The sequence below is a fragment of the Pelodiscus sinensis genome, chromosome 14 (genome assembly GCF_049634645.1).
Source record: "Pelodiscus sinensis isolate JC-2024 chromosome 14, ASM4963464v1, whole genome shotgun sequence".
Lineage (NCBI taxonomy): Eukaryota > Metazoa > Chordata > Testudines > Trionychidae > Pelodiscus > Pelodiscus sinensis.
This window is the reverse complement of record NC_134724.1, coordinates 37,471,453-37,493,783: the sequence shown is the minus strand read 5'-3', so window position 1 is coordinate 37,493,783 and position 22,331 is coordinate 37,471,453. Positions and strand designations below refer to the sequence as shown.

Here is a 22,331-nt window from a genome sequence, read left to right as displayed (position 1 = left end):
GCGCTGCCCCCCTGGGCCTGGGGATTTGATGAAATTCATCCACACAAAGCCTTCATACAAGGCTGACGCAGGACCTCAGAGGAGCACAGGCCTTGTGCAAGCTGAGCCGGGGACTCCCCCTTCGTGGCCATCACGTAAGACCAGGGGAAGGCGCAAACACCCGGGGGAGGAGGGACTCTCCCCATGGTAACTCTTGTCTCTGGCGCGTGTCATCAGTAAACCGCAGTGCCTGGCTGTCCCCATGTCACGGGGGGCACGTGAGGCATGGGACGGGGATGAGCCCTGGCAAGGCCGCTCGGTAGAGCCAGGCCTGACGCCCCACGCTGGTGCTCCGTCCGTGAGGAGACCAGACCCCGAGTGTCCAGAAACCTCCCGGCTGGGCAGCTCTCCACGGGGCTCAGCTCGCTGTCGAGCGGCTAAGGAGCATGCAGGTGGGGGTGTTACCGGGTTAGCTCCGGCAGCAGCCAGCCATGCTGGGCCAGAGAACCTGGCTGCAGCGGGGCCCCACGGCCCCGGGGGGGCTGGGCGGCAGGCCCTAGATTTAACTCCATGAACTCCATTCACCCGAAGCAGAGGGCCGAGCCCACGAAGCTCATGACCCCATCTACATTTTTGTCCGTCTCTGCGGTGCTGCAGGACGAGTTGTTGTTTGTAAGTGGTTCCTAGACACCTGTCTTTAACCGGTTACCGTTAAACAGCCCCCATGTTGCGAGTGCTCCCCGCCCAGGCACCTGTGGGTGAGGGCTACTCAGGCGCGTGGCTGGGGACGAGCTCAGTTCTTTCGCCTCCTTTTCCCGGGGCAGATTTCTTTTATGCTGAGCAACGTCACTCCTGCCCTTGCTGGAGCACGTTGGCGAAGGAGGCCGCCGGAAGAGACGCTTAGCTCCTAGCAAGTGCCCATGCAGAGACATTCCAGGGCTGGGTTTCACCTGCCCAGGAATCCCACCCTGCTTGTTCTGCTGCAAAATTCACCAGCGTCACTAACAGCAGCCAGAGGGAGAGGGCGACCTGCCTGTCTGGGAACCCAGGGGGCCACACAACAGCATGTGGCCTCCCAGCCAGCATCATGTAAGAGCAGAAGCCGGGAGGAGAGCAGGCGCAGCTCCTTTGCAATGGCTTTGCCACTCTAACCCACACACGCCCTGTGTGCCCCGTCACCCAGGGTCCGGCTGGCCCGGACAGATGTTGCTAAGCTCACCCCAGCTCTGGCTAACAGAGCAAGGTCCTTTAATTCCCAGGGCTCCAACCATGCAACTGCTGCCCCACCCTGGGGTGGGGTGTTACACCACAGTCTGCAGTGCTGACTCATTCTGTCTCATTTCCCTTTCCAGGCGGGGAGGGGGGGGACTCTAAACTCTCCTCCTGCTGCTCATTTCCCCCTGGCTGCAAACGGCTTTTCCCAGCCCGAACAGCCTGTTCCAGCCGGGGCCCATTTGAATCCTCCGTGGGTGAAATTCATCCCTCTGCAGGCCAGTGCGAGGTCCAGGCACCAGCTGGACCGGGCACTGTGGTGGCTTTCTGCACAGCACGAATGTCATTCACAGGCTTGTGCACGGTGCATGTGAGGATGAGTGTCAGTTTGCCCGCTGGGGTGTTTTTAGGACCGCGTGCGTGCTCTCAGCGCCTGTGCGGGGGTCACTCCGAAACCACAGCCTGTGACACTTTGGTATCGCTGTATTGATTTAGGGAGCAAAATGCAGGACAATGTAGCACTTTAAAGACTAACAAGATGGTTTATTAGATGATGAGCTTTCGTGGGCCAGACCCACTTCCTCAGATCAGTATTTTGATCTGAGGAAGTGGGTCTGGCCCACGAAAGCTCATCATCTAATAAACCATCTTGTTAGTCTTTAAAGTGCTACATTGTCCTGCATTTTGCTTCAACTACCCCAGACTAACACGGCTACATTTCTATCACTATTGATTTATGGAGGCTCCTAATGAAATCTGCCCCCCCACGGTACGTCTCTAGCAGACAACGTAGGCTAGACAACACGGACCTTCTGCTCTCTCTGAGGAGACAAGCGCCCTGCCCAGCAAGCTTTCAGTCCAGGCAAGTCCATATGCAGACTGCTTTCAGTCCATATGCAGACTGTTGGCAAGGGACTGGAAGAAAGAATCCTTATCCTGCCTTTGGGGCATGTTTTGTCTTGTCTGGCTCCTGTTGCCAAATGCCTCCCATTGAAATTCACAGCCACCTGTCAGGTAGGCTAGTGTTGCTACCCCCAGGCACTGAGAGATTATGGGACTTCAAGGTCACCCTGTCAGCCTGGGGTTTCTCCTGGACCCAGCAGAGTTTTTTATAAACTGATGCCCCCCTTCTCCCCTTGATTTTACCTCCAGCAAAGGCCTGGCCCCAAACTCCCCCAGGGAGTGACCCAGTCCAAGCAGAGATGACCCAGCCTCCCCCCGCAGTCACAGCTCTGCCACTGTGGGAACAGCCAGCCTGGCCCTGGCCGGAGACACCTCCTTGCCAAAGCGATTACAAAACCCTCAGGTCCCGAGGGGCTGGACCGCGCTGCCAGTGGGCGTCACCAGGCCGCGACCCACCTGGAAGCGAGGCACTGGCTGGCGTGCAGCACCCCGTCAGATGTCACTGGCTCTGGGCTGCAATCAGTCTGGCTTGGCCTCCAGCCATCTCAGGCCCTCAGCCCTGCCCTGCACCCAGGAGGACAAAGCAGAGGCAGATGGGCTGATGGCTGATGATAAAAGATGACTCATCCACCCTTCCAGGCCATTGATGGAGAGGGTCTGTCCCCTGCACACTGTTCATCCAGGGAGCAAACTGTGTATGAAACCAGTAACCAGCGAAGTCACTGGACGCTGCCCCGCTCTGTCTCTGCTTTTCACACAGGGCTCTGAGTGGAACACAGAAGGGCCGGGAAAGGCTTTGGCACTGTGTGATCTTCAGGACAGGCTTCTGTTCCCACCGGGCTGGAAAGTGCCAGCCGCACAGCTGGGGTTATTGAACGGAAACATGATTATCTGGACGCACCACACTCCTGCAAAAAGCAACAGCCCTCGGCCATCCCCAGCAGAGCTACCAAAAATGCGCTCTGCCATTCCCGGAGGCTTTTCCTCCGGTCTCCAGCATCCTGAAAAGCAACCCCGAGTTCTCCCCTTCACCAGACACACTGCAGCACAAAACGTTAAGTGCAACCTCCCGCATTCTAGCAGCAACCAATCAGGGCATGTGACAGTCATAAATTCCATGAATTCAGCATGTTACTGAGGTTGCTGTTAAAGTTTTGGCCTAGGCAAGAGGGTGAGTTTGAAAAACCCTTAATCCTCCCCTGAGCTTGGGGAGTGACTCATGTCAGCTTTTAACTAGGCATATGGGTTTTTATTAGTTTGGGGGGGGGGGGGGGAGAAATCTTTTCTTGCTCTCCAGCATGTCTTCCTGTGACATTCAGAGATCCAGCCCCATGAACATGCAGTGATATGATGAATACCGTTGTCTGCTGTAGCAAGTGGGTGTGCTACATTACTCAGTGAGGTATCTGAATTACTTCCAGCTCTGGGAAAAGACAATGTGACCTTAAAACCAGAACAGATGAGTCAGAAGCTTCTACTGGATGCTCTATCCCTGCAAACTCATCCTCTCAGTCTGCTGGTCAGAGACACACTTTTGCTGATACCAGCCATTATCGGGGTAGCTTCACCCCTTGCAGGACCCTACACACTTAGGACAAGGAAATTGGGGGCCACTCAGCAACATGGGGCCCAATCTCCCCTCTTTAGCCGTTGGAGGATTCTCAAGAGCAGCTCTTGCCTCCGCTTTGGGGCTTTGCTGTACCTGCCTCGGAGGAGAAAATGCGGCTGTGCATTGGGGCCTGGACTGGGTATCAAGCTTGCTTTCTTCTCCCTTTGTCATGGGATGTCTGGATCCATTCTTTAGCGGGCAGCTTTCCAGCTGGGATCTCAATGGTCATTTGGCACTAACAATGAGCCCTCTAGGAGCCCGGAGCCCTCCTTAAAAAGGGGGAAGGGAAAAATTCACAAGCAGCAACAATGGGGACTAGAGCTTTGTAAATGGTTTGCAGGGCCTTGAAAGAGAGGGGGCGGGGCAGGAGAGGCTGCCAGCTGGGATGCAGGGCAGCCAGGCCTCTGAGCAGGCCCATGGGGGATGGGCAAGGGGCGCAGTCCCATTAAGATGCACTGCAGCAGGGGCAACGTTCCCGGTCTATGCTCAGAGGGTCAGTGTGAGGCCAGGATGGGGGGGCTCTGGGGATGCCCTACACCCTGGAGCTCTCTTAGCTGGACCACCCCATGCCAGGAGACGCTGCTGCTGCAGGGGAAGGGAACGCATGAGGCTGGGGCCCATCCAAGAGATACTGCTGCCGCACGGGGTATCGGGGAGGCGGCCCCTTTAAGAGCTGGGGATGGGGGGTAACAGTAATAGGTGCGGTCCCTTTAACTGCGGCCGCCGCTGCCCCTGTCACTCGCAGGCTGCGTGCCCAGCCCCTTGGCGCCTCCCCATTGGCCGGCGCCCCGCGTGCTTGTCAGCTCGCCGCTCCCCGCCGCAGCATGTGCCTCCGCCAGCGAAAGAGTCCGTTGGCTCCGCCTCCCCGCGCGAGCCGGGGGCGGGCGGCGGCGGAGGGATCCGCGGGGCGGTCGGGATCACCTTGAGGCGCGTCGCGGGCGGGGCGGGCCGCAGAGAAGCTGAGACTCTCGGGGCGGACGGACGTGAGGCGGCGCAGCAGGTAACGGGGGAGCCGGCCCGGGCCCGCGGAACCGGGTCGCTGGAAGGGGGGGGCGGAACCCGCTTCCCCCCCCCTCCGCGGGGCGCGCTGAGCGTCCGCGGCCTGCGGGCAGCACGTGAGGCGCCGGGGGGGGGGGAGCGGCTCCCGGGGCCGGCGCGCGCCAGGCGGGACAAAGAGCCGCGCGCCCGGCCTGGAGCCCTGCGGGGGGGCTGCGCGCTCCCCGGCGGCGGGGGCGGGTTGCGCTGCGCAGCGAGCCGGCCCGCAGCGCTCTGCGCCTCCGAGCGGGTGCCGCTGTGCGCGGCTGCGGGGGGGGCGCGCGCTCTGCGGAGCCTGTTGAGCGGGCCACCCGCTCTCGCAGCCCCCGGGCTGGGGCAGACCTCGGGCATCGAGCCCAGCCCCCGGGCCAAAGCAGGACCGACCCGACTCACTCCCCAGCCGGTAACCTGCCGTGACGGAGTCCTGGCCCCGCGTTCCCGTGCACGGACACACGAGTGCCTCGCGGTGGTATCCTGTGAAACGCAGCTGGTCCCCTGTGGCTGAGTGTGACACACAACTGGTCCTCCGCCACTCCCCCGGACCTGTTACCCGTGCACTTGTACAAATGGCAAAAATCCAACCTCCCTGCTGCAGTGTGTCTAATGGGCCAACCTAACTGATAGGAAATGTGGGCAAACGTCATGAGTCATGTTGCTGCAGCAGGGAGACAGGTGTCTGTTGCGATTGTTCACCCCTGTGGAGGGGTAGGAGTGCAGGTAGCACTGCTCTTAACAGCCCTCCTGGTTGGCTGAGAGACCGCAGCTTCAGAGATGTTGGTCTCATCGGCTACAGTAACTGCAGTACAACAGCTGATGTCGTTCCTCTGGTCAAAAAACCGTTCTTGAATTAACTTTAAAAAATAACGAATAGTTTGGTAGCACTGGAAAGGCTAACAAAACATGTAGATGGTATCGTGAGCTTTCATGGGCACAATCCTCTTCTTTTGAAGTTCCTGAATTGTTGGCCCTGGATTTGAACCCTCTGCTTTCCTTCTGTGGGTTTTTTGGGTGGGTGATGTGTAAAAGTAAACTGAACATGCAAGTATCCCAAAAGAGAATTAAATACACCCTCCTAATTGTATTCATTAAACAAGATTCCGTTGTTGGTAAATTTAAAACTCCCTCTATTGATGGATGCTGAACTTTATAATGTACTATGCTCCTGAGGCAGACATATCTGCAATACATTGCCTTATTCCATACTTTTTGCTTTCTTTAAGATTAGGATCTAGCACCTCTGGAAAACAATTCTTGGTGTGGTTCAGATACATGGGTTTTCTTGCACTACCATTTGGGCCACTTCCTCTGCAAGAAAGTGCATACTTCTAAAGTGTAGCTAGCTAGCAATACTCACTACTTAATTACTCTTGCCTTTTAAAGTGTGTGGGGGTGGGGAGGAAAGAGAAGATAGGGCAGTGAAACAAGATAGAGCTGCTAAAAAGGGTTAAATGTAATTTGCTTAATCACTGTTCCTGGCTGCAGCTCCATGCTATAGAAGTTGCAAAAAGAAGATTGGATTCAGAGCTGCAAGGTATTTCAGTTTAGTGTTTCCAGAGGTGCAGTGGGTCAATCCTATTTGGGAGTAGGGCTTGAATTGAATGGAAAGGGAGTGTTCACTACCACTTCCCCTTATGAAGATCAGTGTCCTAAATGCTGACTTAGATGAGTATATAGTTCAATAAACTTGTTAGTGACTAACTTAGTCAGCTCTTCATTGCTCAGGCAAGCAAAGGCCCCATCTGAACTCTCCTGTGTTATGTCTGTGTAAACATGTCCAATTGATTTTGATATTCATCTGTATTTCACGAAAGACTATAAAAACCTTTGGAACATGTTTGAACCCCTCATTTTAAAGTCAGGCTTGCATGAATGGCGCTTTTGTTACTAACCAGTGGGAACTTCAATGCTGTCATCTCAGATTAATAAAAGTAGAGCAGCCTTTTTAAATGGTCATGGCTCTGGCATCCCAGCTCCTTGGGGATGGAGCACAGTAACAGAAAACACTGCTTGTGTCTTATTACCTAAGAATCAAATCTCTGTACAACCTGCTTATGGCTGCAGTGCCACTCAAGCATTTTGTGACTCTTTATTCCTGACATAGTGCTGCAGTTTGTAGGAGCAATCTTATTTGTGTTGCTGAAACCTAGCAGAACTAGAACTTTATTCAACTTCAAGAATCCTAGAATTGTATCTCCTCTACAGCCATATACCAAGGAAGATTGAAATGCAGCTTGCCCCTTGAAATAAAGAGCTTTTATGAACAGACCTGGCCCCTCTCTCCTTCCCCCAAAATAGCTCACGCCTCGCTAAGGTTATTATGATGATCTTTCATTAAAGAACTAGACCGATTTAGAGCTGTTCTCAAACCATGTTAGAACCTATTTGAGGGTTAGGGACACAATGCATGTTGAGGCAACTGTTTATACCTAAAAACTTAAACAGTCTAGTAGCATCTTAAAGACTAACACAACATGTAGGTGATATCATGAGCTTTCCTACTTCAGATGGAGTGTAGGATACCTGCAACAATCTCAATTCAAATTCTTCCAGCAGAAAAGTAAACATGCTGTGAAATCACAAGATACTTGAGGCTGAATGTTTATCTAGAAGGATACTTCTGAATTTTCTAGAGGTGAAATCTACAAATTCTTGTTAAAAGCTGGTATTCAGGTAGTCTATGCTATTGCATTGACTGCAGTATTGAGGTAATCTCCATACATAAAGATGCAGTTAGTCTAGATTGTTGTGCCTCTACTCCTGGGTAACAGTTAGATTTTAGGCTCACCTATTTGGTATACAAATACAATCTTCTGCTAGTAGCAGGCTAGGAAAGAGGCCTGAAACCTCTTAGTTACATAAAATCTAATGCTGAATCCCATTTCGCTAAAACTGTCGGGATGTATGGTCAAGACAAACCACGTGGGTGTCCTCTTTCCTGTCCTTGGACAGCAGCCTGCTCATATTCCTAGGAGGGGCTATATAGTCCCACCTCCTCTGGAAAAGCAGCAGAGCTTAGCTGCAGTGTGGTGTGATGGGTAGCACGTAGGACCAAATAGGACTGCAGTAGCAGCTAACAGCCACTACTGAATGATGTGCGCAGAAATACTTTATCTAGGTGGTGCAGTCAGAACAGCACATGACTGCCATATCTGTAAACCCAGCTAGGATTCAGATCTTCACTCTGCCAATAAATCTGTGCATTTGCATTTTGAAAGAGATTAGTAGCTTTAACAGTGAGTCCAGTGGCACCTGAAATTTGCTAGTCTTTAAGGTGCCACTGGGCTCCTTGTTTTTGCTGAAACAGAGTAACATGGCTACCTTTTGTTTGCTGATAACATGAGAGCATGAATTCTTGGATTTTTCTGAAAGCCTGCTTAACTGTTGCTTTAGTAACACCCAGTACAGATAAGAGTGTCTGGCATGTTATGTCTGCACCAGGACCACTAATTGTTTTTGGAGATGTCATGTGGTCTTGTTATCAGCATCATTCTCACTCATTAATCAAACCTGTAGTGAGCTTGATTTTAAGCTTGTCATATGACTTGGGCCTCAGAGGAGCATATTGAACTAGATCGAATGTTAATCTGGCAGCTAATCCATTCTCATCCAGGAAAAGTGCTGATGTCACACAGACGGCACTAGAGTGGTCCTCCCACCCATCCTTTCCAATCCAATTAACTTGTGCTCTGAAAATCAGACACATTAGCAGGACTGAAGATGCTGGTTTAGTCAGCTGTTTGATGAGAGTTGGTGTTTTAACAGCCATGTAGACAGAGAAAGCCCACTGACACTGTCTACACCAGCACTTGGTTCAGGATAACTTGCGTCACTCAAGGGCGTAGATGTCTGTTACCGCTAACTCAGGCTGACTCTGGGAATCTTTACTTGTTTCCTAGCTCTAGCCCTTAGAGATCAAGCAGCAGAGAACTTTTTTGTGAGCATCTTTGTATGCCTTTTCCCTAGAGTTCAGACTGACCGAGGACTCCTCTACACAACTTCTTCATGGGTGGATGGGGCAATCAACACAGCGTTTATCCTACATTGGCCCATTTAGTCTTGCTTAGAGATTCTTGATGGTCAGTGGAGCTGCTCAGGTTCACAAATTCACAGCCAGTGTTTTTTACACCTAAAGCAAAATTTACATATCATAGCATGAGACAGACACTACAAGTGAGAGCAATGCATGCAACAGTTCAGAAGCATCTTTTTTACAAGTCTGACACCAGTCTTGAACAATATTGTGAGGGTGAGTTGGTCTGATTTCCAGGTATGGATTGGTTAGTGGTCAGCTGGCGCCTCAGCAAAAGCTGGCACTAAGTTCAACAGTATCATAGAAAAAAAATAGCCACCAAAATGGAGCAGTCTTGCACAGTTGCCTAACAAGAGGGTTATCCTCTGCAAAAAACCATAGGGCAGTGGAACAGAATTTTTCCTTATCAGTAAAGGAGTTGGCAGATGGGTCCAAAACACAAACCTAGTTCTGGCATTTGTGTTGTAGCAAAGAATCAAAACGTGCTTTGGGGTGGAGGTGTAATGCTTAAAATATAGGTGCCCCTTTTAATCTAAGCTTTCATAACTTCTAGTACTACAAATGTTGGTAATAAACTACTTGCTCTTGAAGGACTGGTTCCTAAACACACCACTCTTCTCACCTCTGCCTTCCTTTCTTTACTTCCCTTGTACCAGTCCTGAGTTGAATAGGCTGTACGAGAACAACTCAGCATGACTGAGTAGCTTTTTGGTGTGAATACATTTGTATTCAGGACTAAAGGCCCATCGGATTTAAATCTTAATCTTCAGAGGCAGCAAAGCTAAAATCCACTGCATGAGTTGCCTTTTTTCCAGTATATAGCTACTTTCTGGCTCTCACAGGCCTAAGAATATACTTAAAACCAAAATACCCCACAGCTGAGTTGGGAAGTAGCTGCTATGTAAGTAACTTCATTCTGAGCCTGCGTACTTGTGCTTATGCCATGGGAAAACACCAGTGACTTAAAAATTGAGGCAAGATTATCTAGAATTTTGCACTTGGGTAATCTCAACTTCCCTTTCTTAACAGCTATATTATGAGATGAGACTATGAAGATTTAGGCAGGAAATGAACCATTTAGATGTATACTGTGTGGGCAGGTATCTTTTTGGCAATAGAGTGAAAAGATGCATGCAAAGAAATAATCACATAATCTTCCACCCTGTGGAGAGATGTTCTCTGATCCCAGACTAGCGAGGAATAGTGAGTGTGCCACAAGCAGCCTGCAGCACATTGGGGTTGCACCTGTGGCCTGCAGACTGTCTGCCCCCCCTTCTCACTTGCTTCTGGGGCATTGGAGCACTTGTACTCCCCCCTACTGGTTTGCAGCTGTTAAAGTTTTGGGAGGGAGAGGAGCAGGGATGGAGCTTGAATCAGCTCATTTGCAGAACTCAAGTGCTGGGAGAGAGGGGGAGGAGTGCAAGAGGCATGTGGGGAGAAATGGGGGTCAGGCTGTAGGTGCAACTCCAGTGGGTTGAATGCAAGCCCGCAGTTGCCCACAACTGTCTGAGGCCAATCACTTAAATCTTGCTGGCAAGCTGCAGTGTGGGTTGGTATGCACTTGGCTAACTTCTAGGGATGTGAAAGGTTAACTGGCTAACCAGTATGTGTCACCTTAATGAGCGATGCTTACTAGTTCTGGTTAACGATGGAGGCTGGAGCAGCTCCCCACTATTAAATGGGATTTTAAATCCCTACTAACTTCAGAGATGGCATTTTCTTCCTGGCATTGTTGAACCTAAGTGTAGGCTTCAAAAAAGGGAGTGTTAGGGACTGCCTTCTAGAATGTCATCGTGCTTAAATACCAGTGATGAATCCCCTCTTATAAAATCAATATCTGCTGTGTTTCCCATTACATGCATCTACTGGGATTTGATTTCCCTCCTCTCCTGTTCCTTTTAGTTAGCTGAGGGGCAATTTGACAAATCCAAACAGGTTGCTACTGCTTCTATTGCAAGAAATTTGGTTTAAGCTCTTCCAGTACTGAATAAGGGCTCTGTGTCTGTACCATTGTTGACCCAGTCTCTTTAATTTTGATGTTGCAAATGAAAGCAACGGAGTTCTGACCTCTTTTAACTTCTTGGCTACTTCTTGCAATAGTAGCACAAGAGGTTAACTCTTCAATGCTGCATATCCCAGGCCAGTCTTCATTGTAATATCCAAAGGAGCATACTGATTCTGAACAGACGCTGGAAAGGTCAGTGCAAATGTGAAAATGCATGTTGCCAGAAACATGTGAGGTTGGGTTGTATAATAAATCGGGGTTTACTGGTTTTATGTCCTAATTAAATCAGCCTCATTTCCTACTCTTATATAAAATCCATTGCCTAGAGCTACTATGCCCATCTGTATCTTGCAAAGAAATTTTAAACATAAATTGCTAAAAACAGCGCTCAAATCTTGATCTGCAGCAGAGTTCAGTGAATGTTTTATAGACAAGCACTGTAATTGGTACCAGGGAAGTACAAAAACATAGGGCACAATATTGCAAAACTAAAGCTACCTGCAGGCTTGTTTTAAAACAAACAAGTTTTTCTTTACTCAGTACGCAGTCAACCTGTGGAACTCCTTGCCAGAGGATGCGGTGAAGGCCAGAACTTTGTCAGGGTTAAAAAAAGAACTAGATTCATGGAGGATAGCCTTTGATGGACCTATTAGCCAGGATGGGTAGGAATGGTGTCCCTAGCCTCTGTCTGAAAGTGGGAGACAGGGGAGAGATCAGATGAGGATTGCCTGTTGAGATCCCTGCCTCTGGGGCATCTGGTATTGGCCACTGTCAGCAGACAGGATACTTGGCTGGATGGACCTTTGGTCTGGCCCAGTATGGCTGTTCTTATGAAAACACAATTTCCATGTTCTTGCTGGTGTTTTTTCTTTCCAGTTCTAATTTCCCTACCCCAGAAAAAGTAAGTTCACAATGGCTGATTGCTATTTCTGGCTCTTGAGTTGTGTTGGGAAAGATTGTTGCTAGTGCGATTCTGGCTTCATATGAAACTCTTCTTTTAAAAAGCAGTAATATCTTTATTGCAGAATGAGTGTGGCATACAGAAATGTAAATTAGAAGTTGCTTGTAAATGCCTGTTGGGGGTTTTCCATGAGGTGCTGGCTGCATTTAAAACACTTTATTATGCGCACTGAGGGGGAGGGGAAGTTTGTGACTCAGTAACAGCCTGGTAGCTACCAGGCTATCGGTTTCCATCTCAGTTGCTCATCCTTTGAACAGAATGAAATGAGATGCTTCATGCCATTTCCAGAATTGTCTGGCATTTGGATAGGGCTGCATATTTTGACTTACTGGTGTCAAGGGGCATAGGGAGAACTTTTGCAGCTTCAGTTCACTGCTCCTTAAAGCATTCAGTGATTTGACTTACAAGGTGCTACATAATATGAATGGCTGGTTAACTTGAACTCTTTGGAAGCTTACACCTGAAATCTAGGTTATGATGCCTGACTCTTGGGGATGTTTGGGAGTGAACTTGTGTTAGAGCAGTTGAGACTCAGCTAGTTTTTCTCCAACATCAGTCTTTAGTTCTAAGAATTGCTGCTCCCTCCTGGAGTTATTTCCTATTTTTGTAGTCAGGTCAGCAAGTAGGAGATGATTCAAACAAATCCGAGTACCAAAAAGCAGCCTCATCAGTTGCAGGATCTGGAAGTCTGACTTTTGGTGTTCGCGTGACTCTTCCTTTTAATGAAGAATTGTTTTGCATATCTAGAAAACTTGCATTAGAATGGGAGGAAGTGGTCGATAGGAAACTCATGTCTCTCCTCTCCTCCTATATTTACCTCTTCATGCTGATAAACATTTCAGCTAGGTATGCTGGAATAGTAGTTAATGTAAGGTTGCAATGCTGCTAACTTCCATGTGCCTTCATTTCTATCTCAGTGAGTCAGCACCTTCCAATGGCGTGGAATAAGAATACTTGCCAGGGTACACTGAGGTTTTCAGTAGCCTGCGTCCTTGCTGTAAAGTCTTCGTATCATAATGAGGATACAGTGAGTCAAAGCTGCCTTGTGAGAAACTGCACGTAGATGCTGGGAAATTGGAAGGTCTGACTGGCAGAGGTGGGTGAGGGAGGAGCTAAGCTTTGAGTGAAGCCTCTTAAGCATTGACCTCATGGGAGAGCACATGTTTAACATGTGGTGGTAGGATCACAGGCTACCTCTCTTCTGTGAGTGTAGGTGTAGTCGCAGTACCAATTTGAGTTTTTATGTCCATATCCATGTAATAACTTTGGCTGTAGAATTTACTTCTCTTTAGCCTCCATGGTCTGACAAAACTGAATGACCTGATTTAGCATATAGGCTGCAACTCACAATAGCACTTGACTATTACTGTAATATGGATTGTTACATCTAAATTACATTAAGTACTGGTTTTACAGGGAGTTTTACCTGCTTTTTCTGAATGTCCATGATATAGGATGTTCAGGTTGCTGCTATGAATGCCAATACGGGGGAAGTGGGGAATATATATATTTTAATAGTCAGTGGTTCAGAATAATCTGACTCCAGATAAACCCAAGTACCATGTAAAGTTGCTTAGTCTAAAAATATTACTGCAGAATTTGAGCTTTGCAGAAGTTAATAGGCAGGGTTGACTGGCAGAATTCCTGTCTTTTTACAGGAAGTCAGACTGCTCATAATGGGGCTGTGTTTCTTTGGTTAAGCAGGTTATACTCAGCATGACTTTTTTTGTCTACATAATGCAATGGGGCTGTATCCAACCAATTCCAACACTTCAGGGAATTTTCTAGGCATCAATGACGAACTTGGAATTTTTTAGGAGGGGAGGGGGGATTTCACTTTTCAGCACAGCCACAAGCATCTCTACAGTAGTGTGTAGATTAAACTGACTGTTGGTACCTGCTAATGCATAACAATACTCCTGTCATCAGAAGGCTATCTCCCAGACAAATATTGATTATGGGAATGGAGCAACCTAGAACAAAGAGGGAGATGTAAATGGGAGACCCAGCTGTTACACGGTACATAAGGCATGCAACCCCTATGAGGGAGGAAGATTAAAGGAAGTCCCTGCCAGAGGGATGTGGGAAAATGACCCCCAGGAATGTCCTGGGTGGAAGGCAGGGAGCCCCTGCAGCTAACTATAAAGTGAGATTCCCTTGTCCCCAGGCTATGGAACCTGAACCAGATGGCCTAACTTGGTCAGACTGCATTCCAAAAAAGCTGCTTATCTAGGTGAAGGTGGCAGATTTTTCCTGTCATAGTATATTGCTACAGAGCGTTTATTTTATTTCTAGATTCCAAGGCCAGAAGGGACCATTTTGGATCTCCTGTATAATACAGGCCATAAAACTTCCCCACAACCATTCTTACAGTAGGAATATTCTTTCAGAAAAGCTCCAATTTATTTTAAATATCAGTGATGGAGAATCCATCCACCCCAACCCTTAGTTCAGACTTAATGGCTCAACTTTTTGCCTTATGTCATCTAAATTTGTTGATCTTCAGGTTCTCTCCTCTGAACTGTATTGTGTTAGATTGCAAAGCTCCTCCTCTTCTGCAGGTAGGTACTTGGACTGTAATCAAGTCACCTCTCAACTTCCTATGTAGCTTAACAAAAAGATGGAGGGCTATGAATGTGTTTGAGGCCTTCTGGACGAAAAAGGCTATTTGGGTTTACCTAACATTCTACAACTACTCTCCCTTTCTCCTAGGTAAAGAATCCCAGCAGCCATGTCTAAGCACCACGATGCTTTCATCCAGACCCAGCAGCTGCACGCTGCCATGGCAGACACTTTTCTGGAGCATATGTGCCGCTTGGACATCGATTCAGAGCCAATCACAGCTCGAAACACTGGCATTATCTGTACTATTGGTAGGTAGCTCTTCGTGCCTGGGGCAGAGGACTGCAGCTGTCACCTGAAAACAGTCCAAAGATTAGTAGTGTTCCCACAAGATCTGTAGAATGGTGGACACGTGGATAGGAGTACTGTAGCTTCTATTAATGGCAGAGATGTCTAAGTGTGCAGCTAGACTGAGAATTGACCCTTCAGAGTCTGAATCTGTCACAGTGAAATGTTGTTCTAGCAATTGCAGCTGGTTTAACCCTTTCCCCATCACATTTAAATTGGCAACTTGAAAATGCAGTAGTGAAGGTGTAATGTGGTGGTATGTACAGCGGGCTTCAGCTATGGGAGTAACATGCAGCCTGGGTTGAAGAATCCTTCTAATACTTGGGAATTACCTTAGTTGGAGTGCGGCCAAACAAGGAGCCATCTGCAAGTGCGTGTATCTGAGCTAGTTTGAGAGCATGCATGCACTTTGCAGAAAGCCAAGAGACATGTTGCTTCATAACTATTCAAGTCCTTGTACAATGTCTCTGCACATCTGTGGTTCACCCCCTTTCTAGCTTGTGAAATAGCCCATAAACCTAGAACAATTTCTGATCTTGCCTTTGCCTTAAGTTTGTAACAAGCTTTTACCAATTGACAGTAATACTGTGATTCCTTTTGCCATCCTTCTAGGCCCAGCCTCCCGCTCAGTAGAAACGCTGAGAGAAATGATTAAATCTGGAATGAATGTTGCCCGTCTCAACTTCTCTCATGGAACTCATGAGGTAAGGACAGTGTGAATAAACATTTGTCCCGACTTGAGCAAAAGTGCTTTCATGGGGCAAGCTTTGGCAGTGGAAAGCTGATACTTAACTACAATGATGCACTTTCACAAGACAAACACCCATGTTCATTTTGTAAGCTCGTTACAGCAGTTGGCAAGATGCCTTACGGTTGGTACTTCTAGAGTCCAAACATACACAACAGAGGATGCTGAGCAAGGGAATGGAACGAGGGTGTGATTCCTCTCGCTGTGTACATGTGCCTCTGCCCCCAGATCTCAAGCTAGAATAGTCTGTGCCCAAACCTTCACCCTTAGGAGCCCGCAGGGGAGAATTGCTCAGCTCTAGTCTTGGTCTGACTTGATCTCCCCCAGCCTGAGAGCTGAGTTGTTTTCAGACCCAAACTGCCTCTTCCTCCTGACCCTGAGTCAGTGCCGTCCTCTCTAGCTGCTTCCTATCCCTTTGGTCAGCGTGGCAGCTTTGTGTGCTGGCTGCTGCAGGCCTCACTTCTGCTGGCCACCTACCCGCTGATGTGCTGCACAGGAACTCCTCGGCACTCACTCCAGCACAGGAAGATGGCATGGCTGACAGGAGCAGGGCGTGCAGCAGCAGCTGCACCAACTCTCCTGGCAAGAAAAGGTGAACAGATGTCCTGAGCCAGGCAAATTATTTTCAACGCTTGTTGTTAGGTCTTGGAGTGTTCATGTCCCGTTGCAGGCCTCAGGCTGGCAGCTCTAACAGGCTAAATAACACTGGTATTTGCCACTTGGATAGCTCAGTACACATGGCTACACCAAACTGCTAGATCTTGGACTCTTCCCTGGTTTCTGCCATAGATGACCACTGTGTCGAGAGGGCTGCTCTTCCATGTCTCTCGTAAGAAAAAAGATGGCGCTTTGATTGTGCAGAACATCGAATTCTCTTGGTCTAAATATTTTTCAGGCTACATTGAATCAACTTGCCTCTTAAAAGACATAAAGAAAAGGGGTGTGTGGGGGTGGGGGGTGTGTACACACTTCTTACAATTCCTTAAATGTGTTGGCAAATGCTAGCCTAGAAAGCCTTTTTTTCTAAGGGTTTTCTGTTTGCTGCAAATACTGAATAATGAAATCCAGACTTGTACTTGGCACTGCCAATGCTACTACCTGACACAGCTGGTTAATGAGTTTCAAGGACCTTAAACAAGGACTCAGCCTTTGGTTGCTGGTTGCCTATGAAGGAGTTGTCTTTTTAAAAACAAACATGAAACCTAAGTCACAGCTCATTACCAGGCATACTTTAAATCCTTTAGACTATTACTGAACGTTAGGCTGGACAGGAATAAAAAATTAGCACCATCCATAGGGGGTTGAACCATGGGTCAGTCTGGCCCACTATCTTGTCTTCCAACCAAGCCAGTTGATTCAGAGTGAATGAACTGAGCAAGCAGTCATTGAGTGATCATCCCCTTATGTTCACTCCCCACTTCTGGTAGTCGTAAGTGTAAGGGGCACTTGTTGCATGGGGCTGCATTTCAGTCAATCAATGGTTATTAGCCAGGATGGACAATCTTCTATGATTGATCCAGTTCTTTTTTTTTAACCCCAGTTAGCTTTGGGCCTTCAACATTCCCTGACACAGAGTGAACAGTGGTATGTGAGGAAGTATTTCTTCTTGTTAAACCTGCTTCCTATTAATGTCATTAAGTGACCCCTGGTTCTTGTGACTTTAATTCCCCTTGTCTTTTCAATAAAAAAAGACGGGAGCTTTTCAGCTCTCTCCTCATGCAAGTTGTTCCATACCCCTAATTTCTGTTGCCCTTCTCTGTATCTCTTCTCCTTTTAATGAGATGGGGTGACCAAAACTGCATGCAGTATTCAAGGTGTAGATTTCCCATGTACTTGTATTAGTGGCATTATCATACTTTCTGTCTTAATGGTTCTTCAAATTCCCTGGCTTTGAGTTCTCATAACGTCACTACTTCTGAGTCAGCGTAAGAGTCTGCTGGAATGGACTTAAGTTCCATTTCTGCCTCAGCCACTGGCTTTCTGTTAACATGAATTGTAGTCAGTAAACCCTGACTACTAAAATGAGCAGCGTGATGTTCAGGTGGTTTGTCCTGTCTTGGGCTGTGCAAGTAGCTGATTAATGCAGTTCCCCTCCTCAGAAGCAAATTCTTAGCTACTTCCAAAGTCCCGAGTCTCCTTTGCTTGTCTCACTGATTTGCAGCGTTGTGTTCCCTGACTGTTATGGAGCTAGTGTTCTGGCATATGAGCCCTGTTAAACTTGTGCAAGGAAGAAGGTCATAAGACATGCAAGCCATTTGTTGTGGCAGGCAAGCCCCCTCAGTCTATATAAATAGACTCCTCATTGTGACCTGGGAGGTGGAATTGATCCCATTCCCAAATATGGCTTCCCTGTAATGCTGTCCAGGGTCTCCATGTTGACAGTGTCCTTTAGCTTTCAAAATGTCAGGGTCTGTAGTGTCTACAGGATGCACAGTAACAACTTGGCCTCTTGCTCTCCCCTAACCTTTAGAGGGCATAGGATATTAAAACGAACACACACGCACTGCATAAACCTGAAATACTCAGCTTTTAAGTTACAGAAAACAAACTCAAACATTGGTGTAATATTGGTGGCTGGGCTTCCAAGAGGAGCCAGACCCAGAAGCTGACCATGTGTACAGCAAGCACAATTTCTTTACTTGGCTTTCTTAATCTCAAACACTTGCAATGGGATCTGCCCTTGGGAATGCTGTGCTGCTGACTTGGATGTATAGGGTAGTGCAGAGGTTTCCAGTCTTAAGGACAGCAAAGTTTCCTGACACTCTAATCTCTTCTCTCTTCTCCCCTCCCACCTCCCCCCCCGCCCCCAACACAACTGGCAGTTCTTCAACTTTAACTCCTCCCCACACTAATGCATCAGCTCTTCCAGGGACTCGCCCATGTTATGGTGTTGGGAGTATTCACTGGCTTATATACCTCAGTTCCTATACCAGCATGACGCCTTGTGTGATTGGAGTTACTCCCAAGACCCGAGGTTCACAAAGTTTACATTGGGGCGGGGAACCCGTTTTGGGTCAGGCCGCTGAACTGTAGAAAAATCAGTTGCGTCCAGGCTAGTAGATCTTGTGTGTTCCAGCCCTGTGGGCTCCCCGATGCTGAGGGAGCCCCGAGCTGCTGGAGCCAAAGCCAGGCAAGCCTTAGGTTCCCCGTGCCTGGTTTACATACTCTTGAGAACTTGATTGTAAATCCTCTGAGTTTGCCTGCATTCCTACATATAATCTAAAAATGGCTGCTACTTTCCTGGCACTCCTTTTGCTCCTTTTACAGACTATGTGCACTTGCTTCAGGGTATACATTCCTATTTAGATTTTATTTCATCTCGAGGCCACTGACATTTACCTGAATACTTAACCTTTTGCGTTCCCCGGGCCTGTCTATCATATCTATTTCAGGATGAAGTTGTACCCTTTATAACTTGCATCACTTTCCCTATCATATGGCTTGTGCAGGAGGAACAGAAGCTGTCAGTGCAAGAAATGAGCCCAGTTATACCAAACCATTGACTGTAAAAGCATGATGGGTGAAAAGTCTAAAATGTACTTGAATGTTGGCTAGCTTTCCTCCAGAAGTTCTAATCAAAGCCTCTGTGGCTTGTGGGACTGCATGTATGTTTGGTAGAAACATCACTGTTGTAACAGGGATCAAATGAGGTAGCTTCTGCCAGCTCAGTTGTCCACATCTAATTACAAAAATGCAGTTTCCTCCTGTTGGGAAGGTTGAAATCCAAATAAAACGCAACAGGGTCTCCCTTGGGGGTGACGCATATGTTCAGATTCAGGATGATTAGGAATTTTGACAGTCACAAGGGGGTATGGGCAGATCCATGACCCATGTATTTGAACTAAACTACAGGCAGTCCCCGGGTTACGTGGATCCGACTTACGTTGGGTCTGTACTTACGAACGGGGCTTTTCTCGCCCCGGAGGACGGGGGCGGCGGGACCACCCAGACGCGCCACAGTCTTGCCGCCTGCGTCCTCCTGGGGCAAGAAAAGCTGCTCCGTCTCCTTGGTCTACTGGGGGTCCCCCCCAGCAGACCAGGGAGACGCGGAGGATGTGGGCGGCGGGACCGTGGCATGTCTCGGTCCTGCCGCCTGCGTCTCCCTGGTCTGCTGGGCAGGGGCGCAGCTAGTGCGTGCCCTCTCCCTCCCCTCTCCCCTCCCCAGCAGACTAGGCTTTTCTCGCGGACGCCTGTGGTAGAGCAGCTGGGGTGCTGCCGGTTGGTCCCCGCAGCGCTGCTCCTTGGTGCTACTGGACCAACCCGGCAGCACCCCAGCTGCTCTGCCCCCGGCTTCCTGGAATCAGCTGCTGATCAGTTTCAGCAGCGGCTGACTTGGAGACACCTGGGGTAGAACAGCTGGGGTGCTGCCGGGTTGGTCCCTGCAGCGCTGAGGTGCGGTGCTGCGGGGACCTACCCAGCAGCGCCCCAGCTGCTCTGTCCCTGGTGTCCAGATTCAGCTGCTGTTGAAACTGATCAGAGGCTCATGCCAGGAAGCCCGGGGCAGAGAAACTCTGCCTCGGGCTTCCTGTAGTCAGCCGCTGGTCAGTTTCAGCAGCAGCTGAATCTGGACACCAGTTCTGACTTACAAACAAATTCAACTTAAGAACAAAGCTACAGTCCCTATCTTGTACGTAACCCGGGGACTGCTTGTACTGTAAAACACCTCATCTTCATGGGTGGTGAGTTCTAGTGCCCGGAGACCATGAGCCCACGGGAATATTCCCAGCCTGTGGCCTGACTCCAGCAAAGTTCAGAGCCGGGTCTCTCCTCCAGCTCTGCCTGTTGCCCCAAGTGACTTTTAAAATGGCCCTAGAGCCCACAAGGCCATCACTGTCAGCAGCACCAGAGCAGCTTCCAGCCCGCTGTGGCTCTGGGCAGCTGCTAGCACATGCATTCTTGTGACCCCTGGACTGGGTAGGGGGCCTGTGCCCCCATGTGCTGCCCCACCCAGAGTGCCCCGTGGTCAATGGGAAGAGGCAGGGATGGTGCCTGCAGGCAGCAGCTCATCTCCTGCCACAGTTCAGAGCCTGCATCAGCACCCTCACTCAAAATCCCTAGAGCCTTAGGCAGAGTGGGAGGGAATGGCCTTTGGGTGCAGTGTCTAGGCACCAGCAACACTTCTGCAAGCCTGCCGCTCTGCACATCTTGGGTGTAACACTAGGATGAGGCATGTATTGTGCCCGTCTTGCCTCCCGCTGTTTGAGCATGAAACGAAATCAGTCTTCCCCCTTTGGAATCCTTTGTTTCAAGAACTGTGAATGGCACCAGGCTCCTGAGTGAACCGACCCCTCCCCGTCTAGTAGTACTGCTTCTGTTCCCATCCAGAAGAGGATTTCGAGTTCTGTTGAAGGACATTGCAACTTCACGTAATGCCACCTCCACTTGCCTTGTGTCCAGAACCTTGTATGTGTTCGTGCATTCTCGGGAGACGTTTGAGATCCTCAGGCTGAAATCTGGAAAGATGCTGAACTGACTGTACATCAGACGTGTTCGAAACTAGAACTAATGAGCAAAACCCATTTAACCTGGCCCTTCTTGTGTGGGAAGGAGACAAGAATCCTTGTTCCATCAACGGGTTTGTTTCTATACCAAGCTCAGTCTGGGGCATGAGGACCCTCGCTCCTCTAGCTGTACCTTGCCTTCAGCAGCTGGCTGGCAGAGTGTACGTAACCTTCACTGTGAAAAGCTTTTTATCCGCTGTCCTGGGACACCAGGCTGAGCAAATAGCTCTTTATGTTGTCAGATGTGACACGAATGTCACTCGAGAGGAATCTTGCTCAGGACCCAGTCTGCCCTTGTGCTGTAAGTCCTATTGTGTGTTCTTGTATGAAGTGGAAGTGCACACGTGAAGAATTAACTAGATCTCATTGCAGCAATGTAACTGAGACCCAGGAGCTTAGTAGCATATGAAAAGAGATACTTTATGTGGAGAAGGACACCAGGTTAAATAGGCCAGATACATTTTTAAAGAGAAACCTGAGGCTTATGGGACAGACTTTGCCTAGACCGTTTTCCATAACTAACCATTAAAGATGTAGGGTCTTGTATTGGACACTGAACTAGATGGGACTTCCAGCTTGTGCGTTCCTGACTATTTCCACAAATGGGCTCTTGTATTTCATGGCTTCAGATGCAGGCGATGGGAAGTGGTTATGACTTTATGTGCAGTTACATAACTCATGCTTTCGTATACTTTGTGGTATGCAAGCAAATCAGTGCAAAGCTGAGCCTAGAATCTAACGGGTGCAGGCAGCTGCAGACCTGACTTAGGGCAAGGCGGCAAGCGGCGTGGATGTCCTAGTCCCTAGAGCTCTTTGAATAGTGGGTGTGTTGCGCACCAAGGAAGGTATGCTGGAAGCTGCAGAAGCTTTAATAGAACTTACTAAACTATGGCCTGTGGGAACAGTCTCTCGTGTCCATGCATATCACATTCAGTCCAACATCCTGTGCACTTCACCATCCTAGCTCATGGCTTCTGCAGTAGCCTGCTCTTCAAATAGTCTGTTAATCGAAAGGTTCCTGCTCCTTCTGAGTGCATGCCCCTTTATATTCCCTCTGGTTTTAAAGCTAACACTAGCATTGTCTCTTTCCATTCCTTCAAACCCTGCCCTGGCTGAAGAAAGCTTGGGGTAGAACTTCTCACCAGATTGCAGCGAGCTCATTAGGCTGTGCCTAGTAGCACATTGAGTTGTTAGTCTTTAACTGTCCTAGTTATTGGTAGAGTTGGTGCCATTCCTCAGGTCTCTAGTCTTTCTGGAAAGAAGTTCACTTCTTCAGATCAAATGGGTAGCAATACAACAAGAGGGATAAACAGAGTTGTACAGGAATTTCCCACATCCTCTTCAAGATAAATACTGTACCGTGCTGGACCTGAATTCTGTAGCGCTTCAAGCTCCATCTGATGTTTTGGTTCAGTAAATACGCAGTGTTCTATCCAAT

At 48.7% G+C, this 22,331-nt stretch overlaps 1 protein-coding gene and 1 long non-coding RNA gene across 3 annotated transcripts in view; one reads left to right on the top strand and one right to left on the bottom strand.

The window, feature by feature from the left end:
- Positions 1 to 1,784: 1,784 nt before the first annotated feature.
- Positions 1,785 to 5,195, bottom strand: LOC142818352 (uncharacterized). Its single transcript, XR_012895825.1, has 2 exons — positions 5,147 to 5,195; positions 1,785 to 3,972 (listed from the first exon to the last, which is right to left on the bottom strand). It is a non-coding gene; the product is annotated as an uncharacterized LOC142818352 (long non-coding RNA).
- PKM (pyruvate kinase M1/2) overlaps positions 4,550 to 22,331 on the top strand; it is a 39,042-nt gene continuing 21,260 nt past the window's right edge. For both annotated transcript variants that reach the window (XM_075897548.1, XM_075897549.1), the window contains exons 1-3: positions 4,550 to 4,703; positions 14,447 to 14,607; positions 15,257 to 15,348. In XM_075897548.1, coding sequence (XP_075753663.1) covers positions 14,466 to 14,607; positions 15,257 to 15,348 — 234 coding nt within the window. In that variant the 5' untranslated portion in view covers positions 4,550 to 4,703; positions 14,447 to 14,465. The remainder of the gene's footprint in view (positions 4,704 to 14,446; positions 14,608 to 15,256; positions 15,349 to 22,331) is intronic.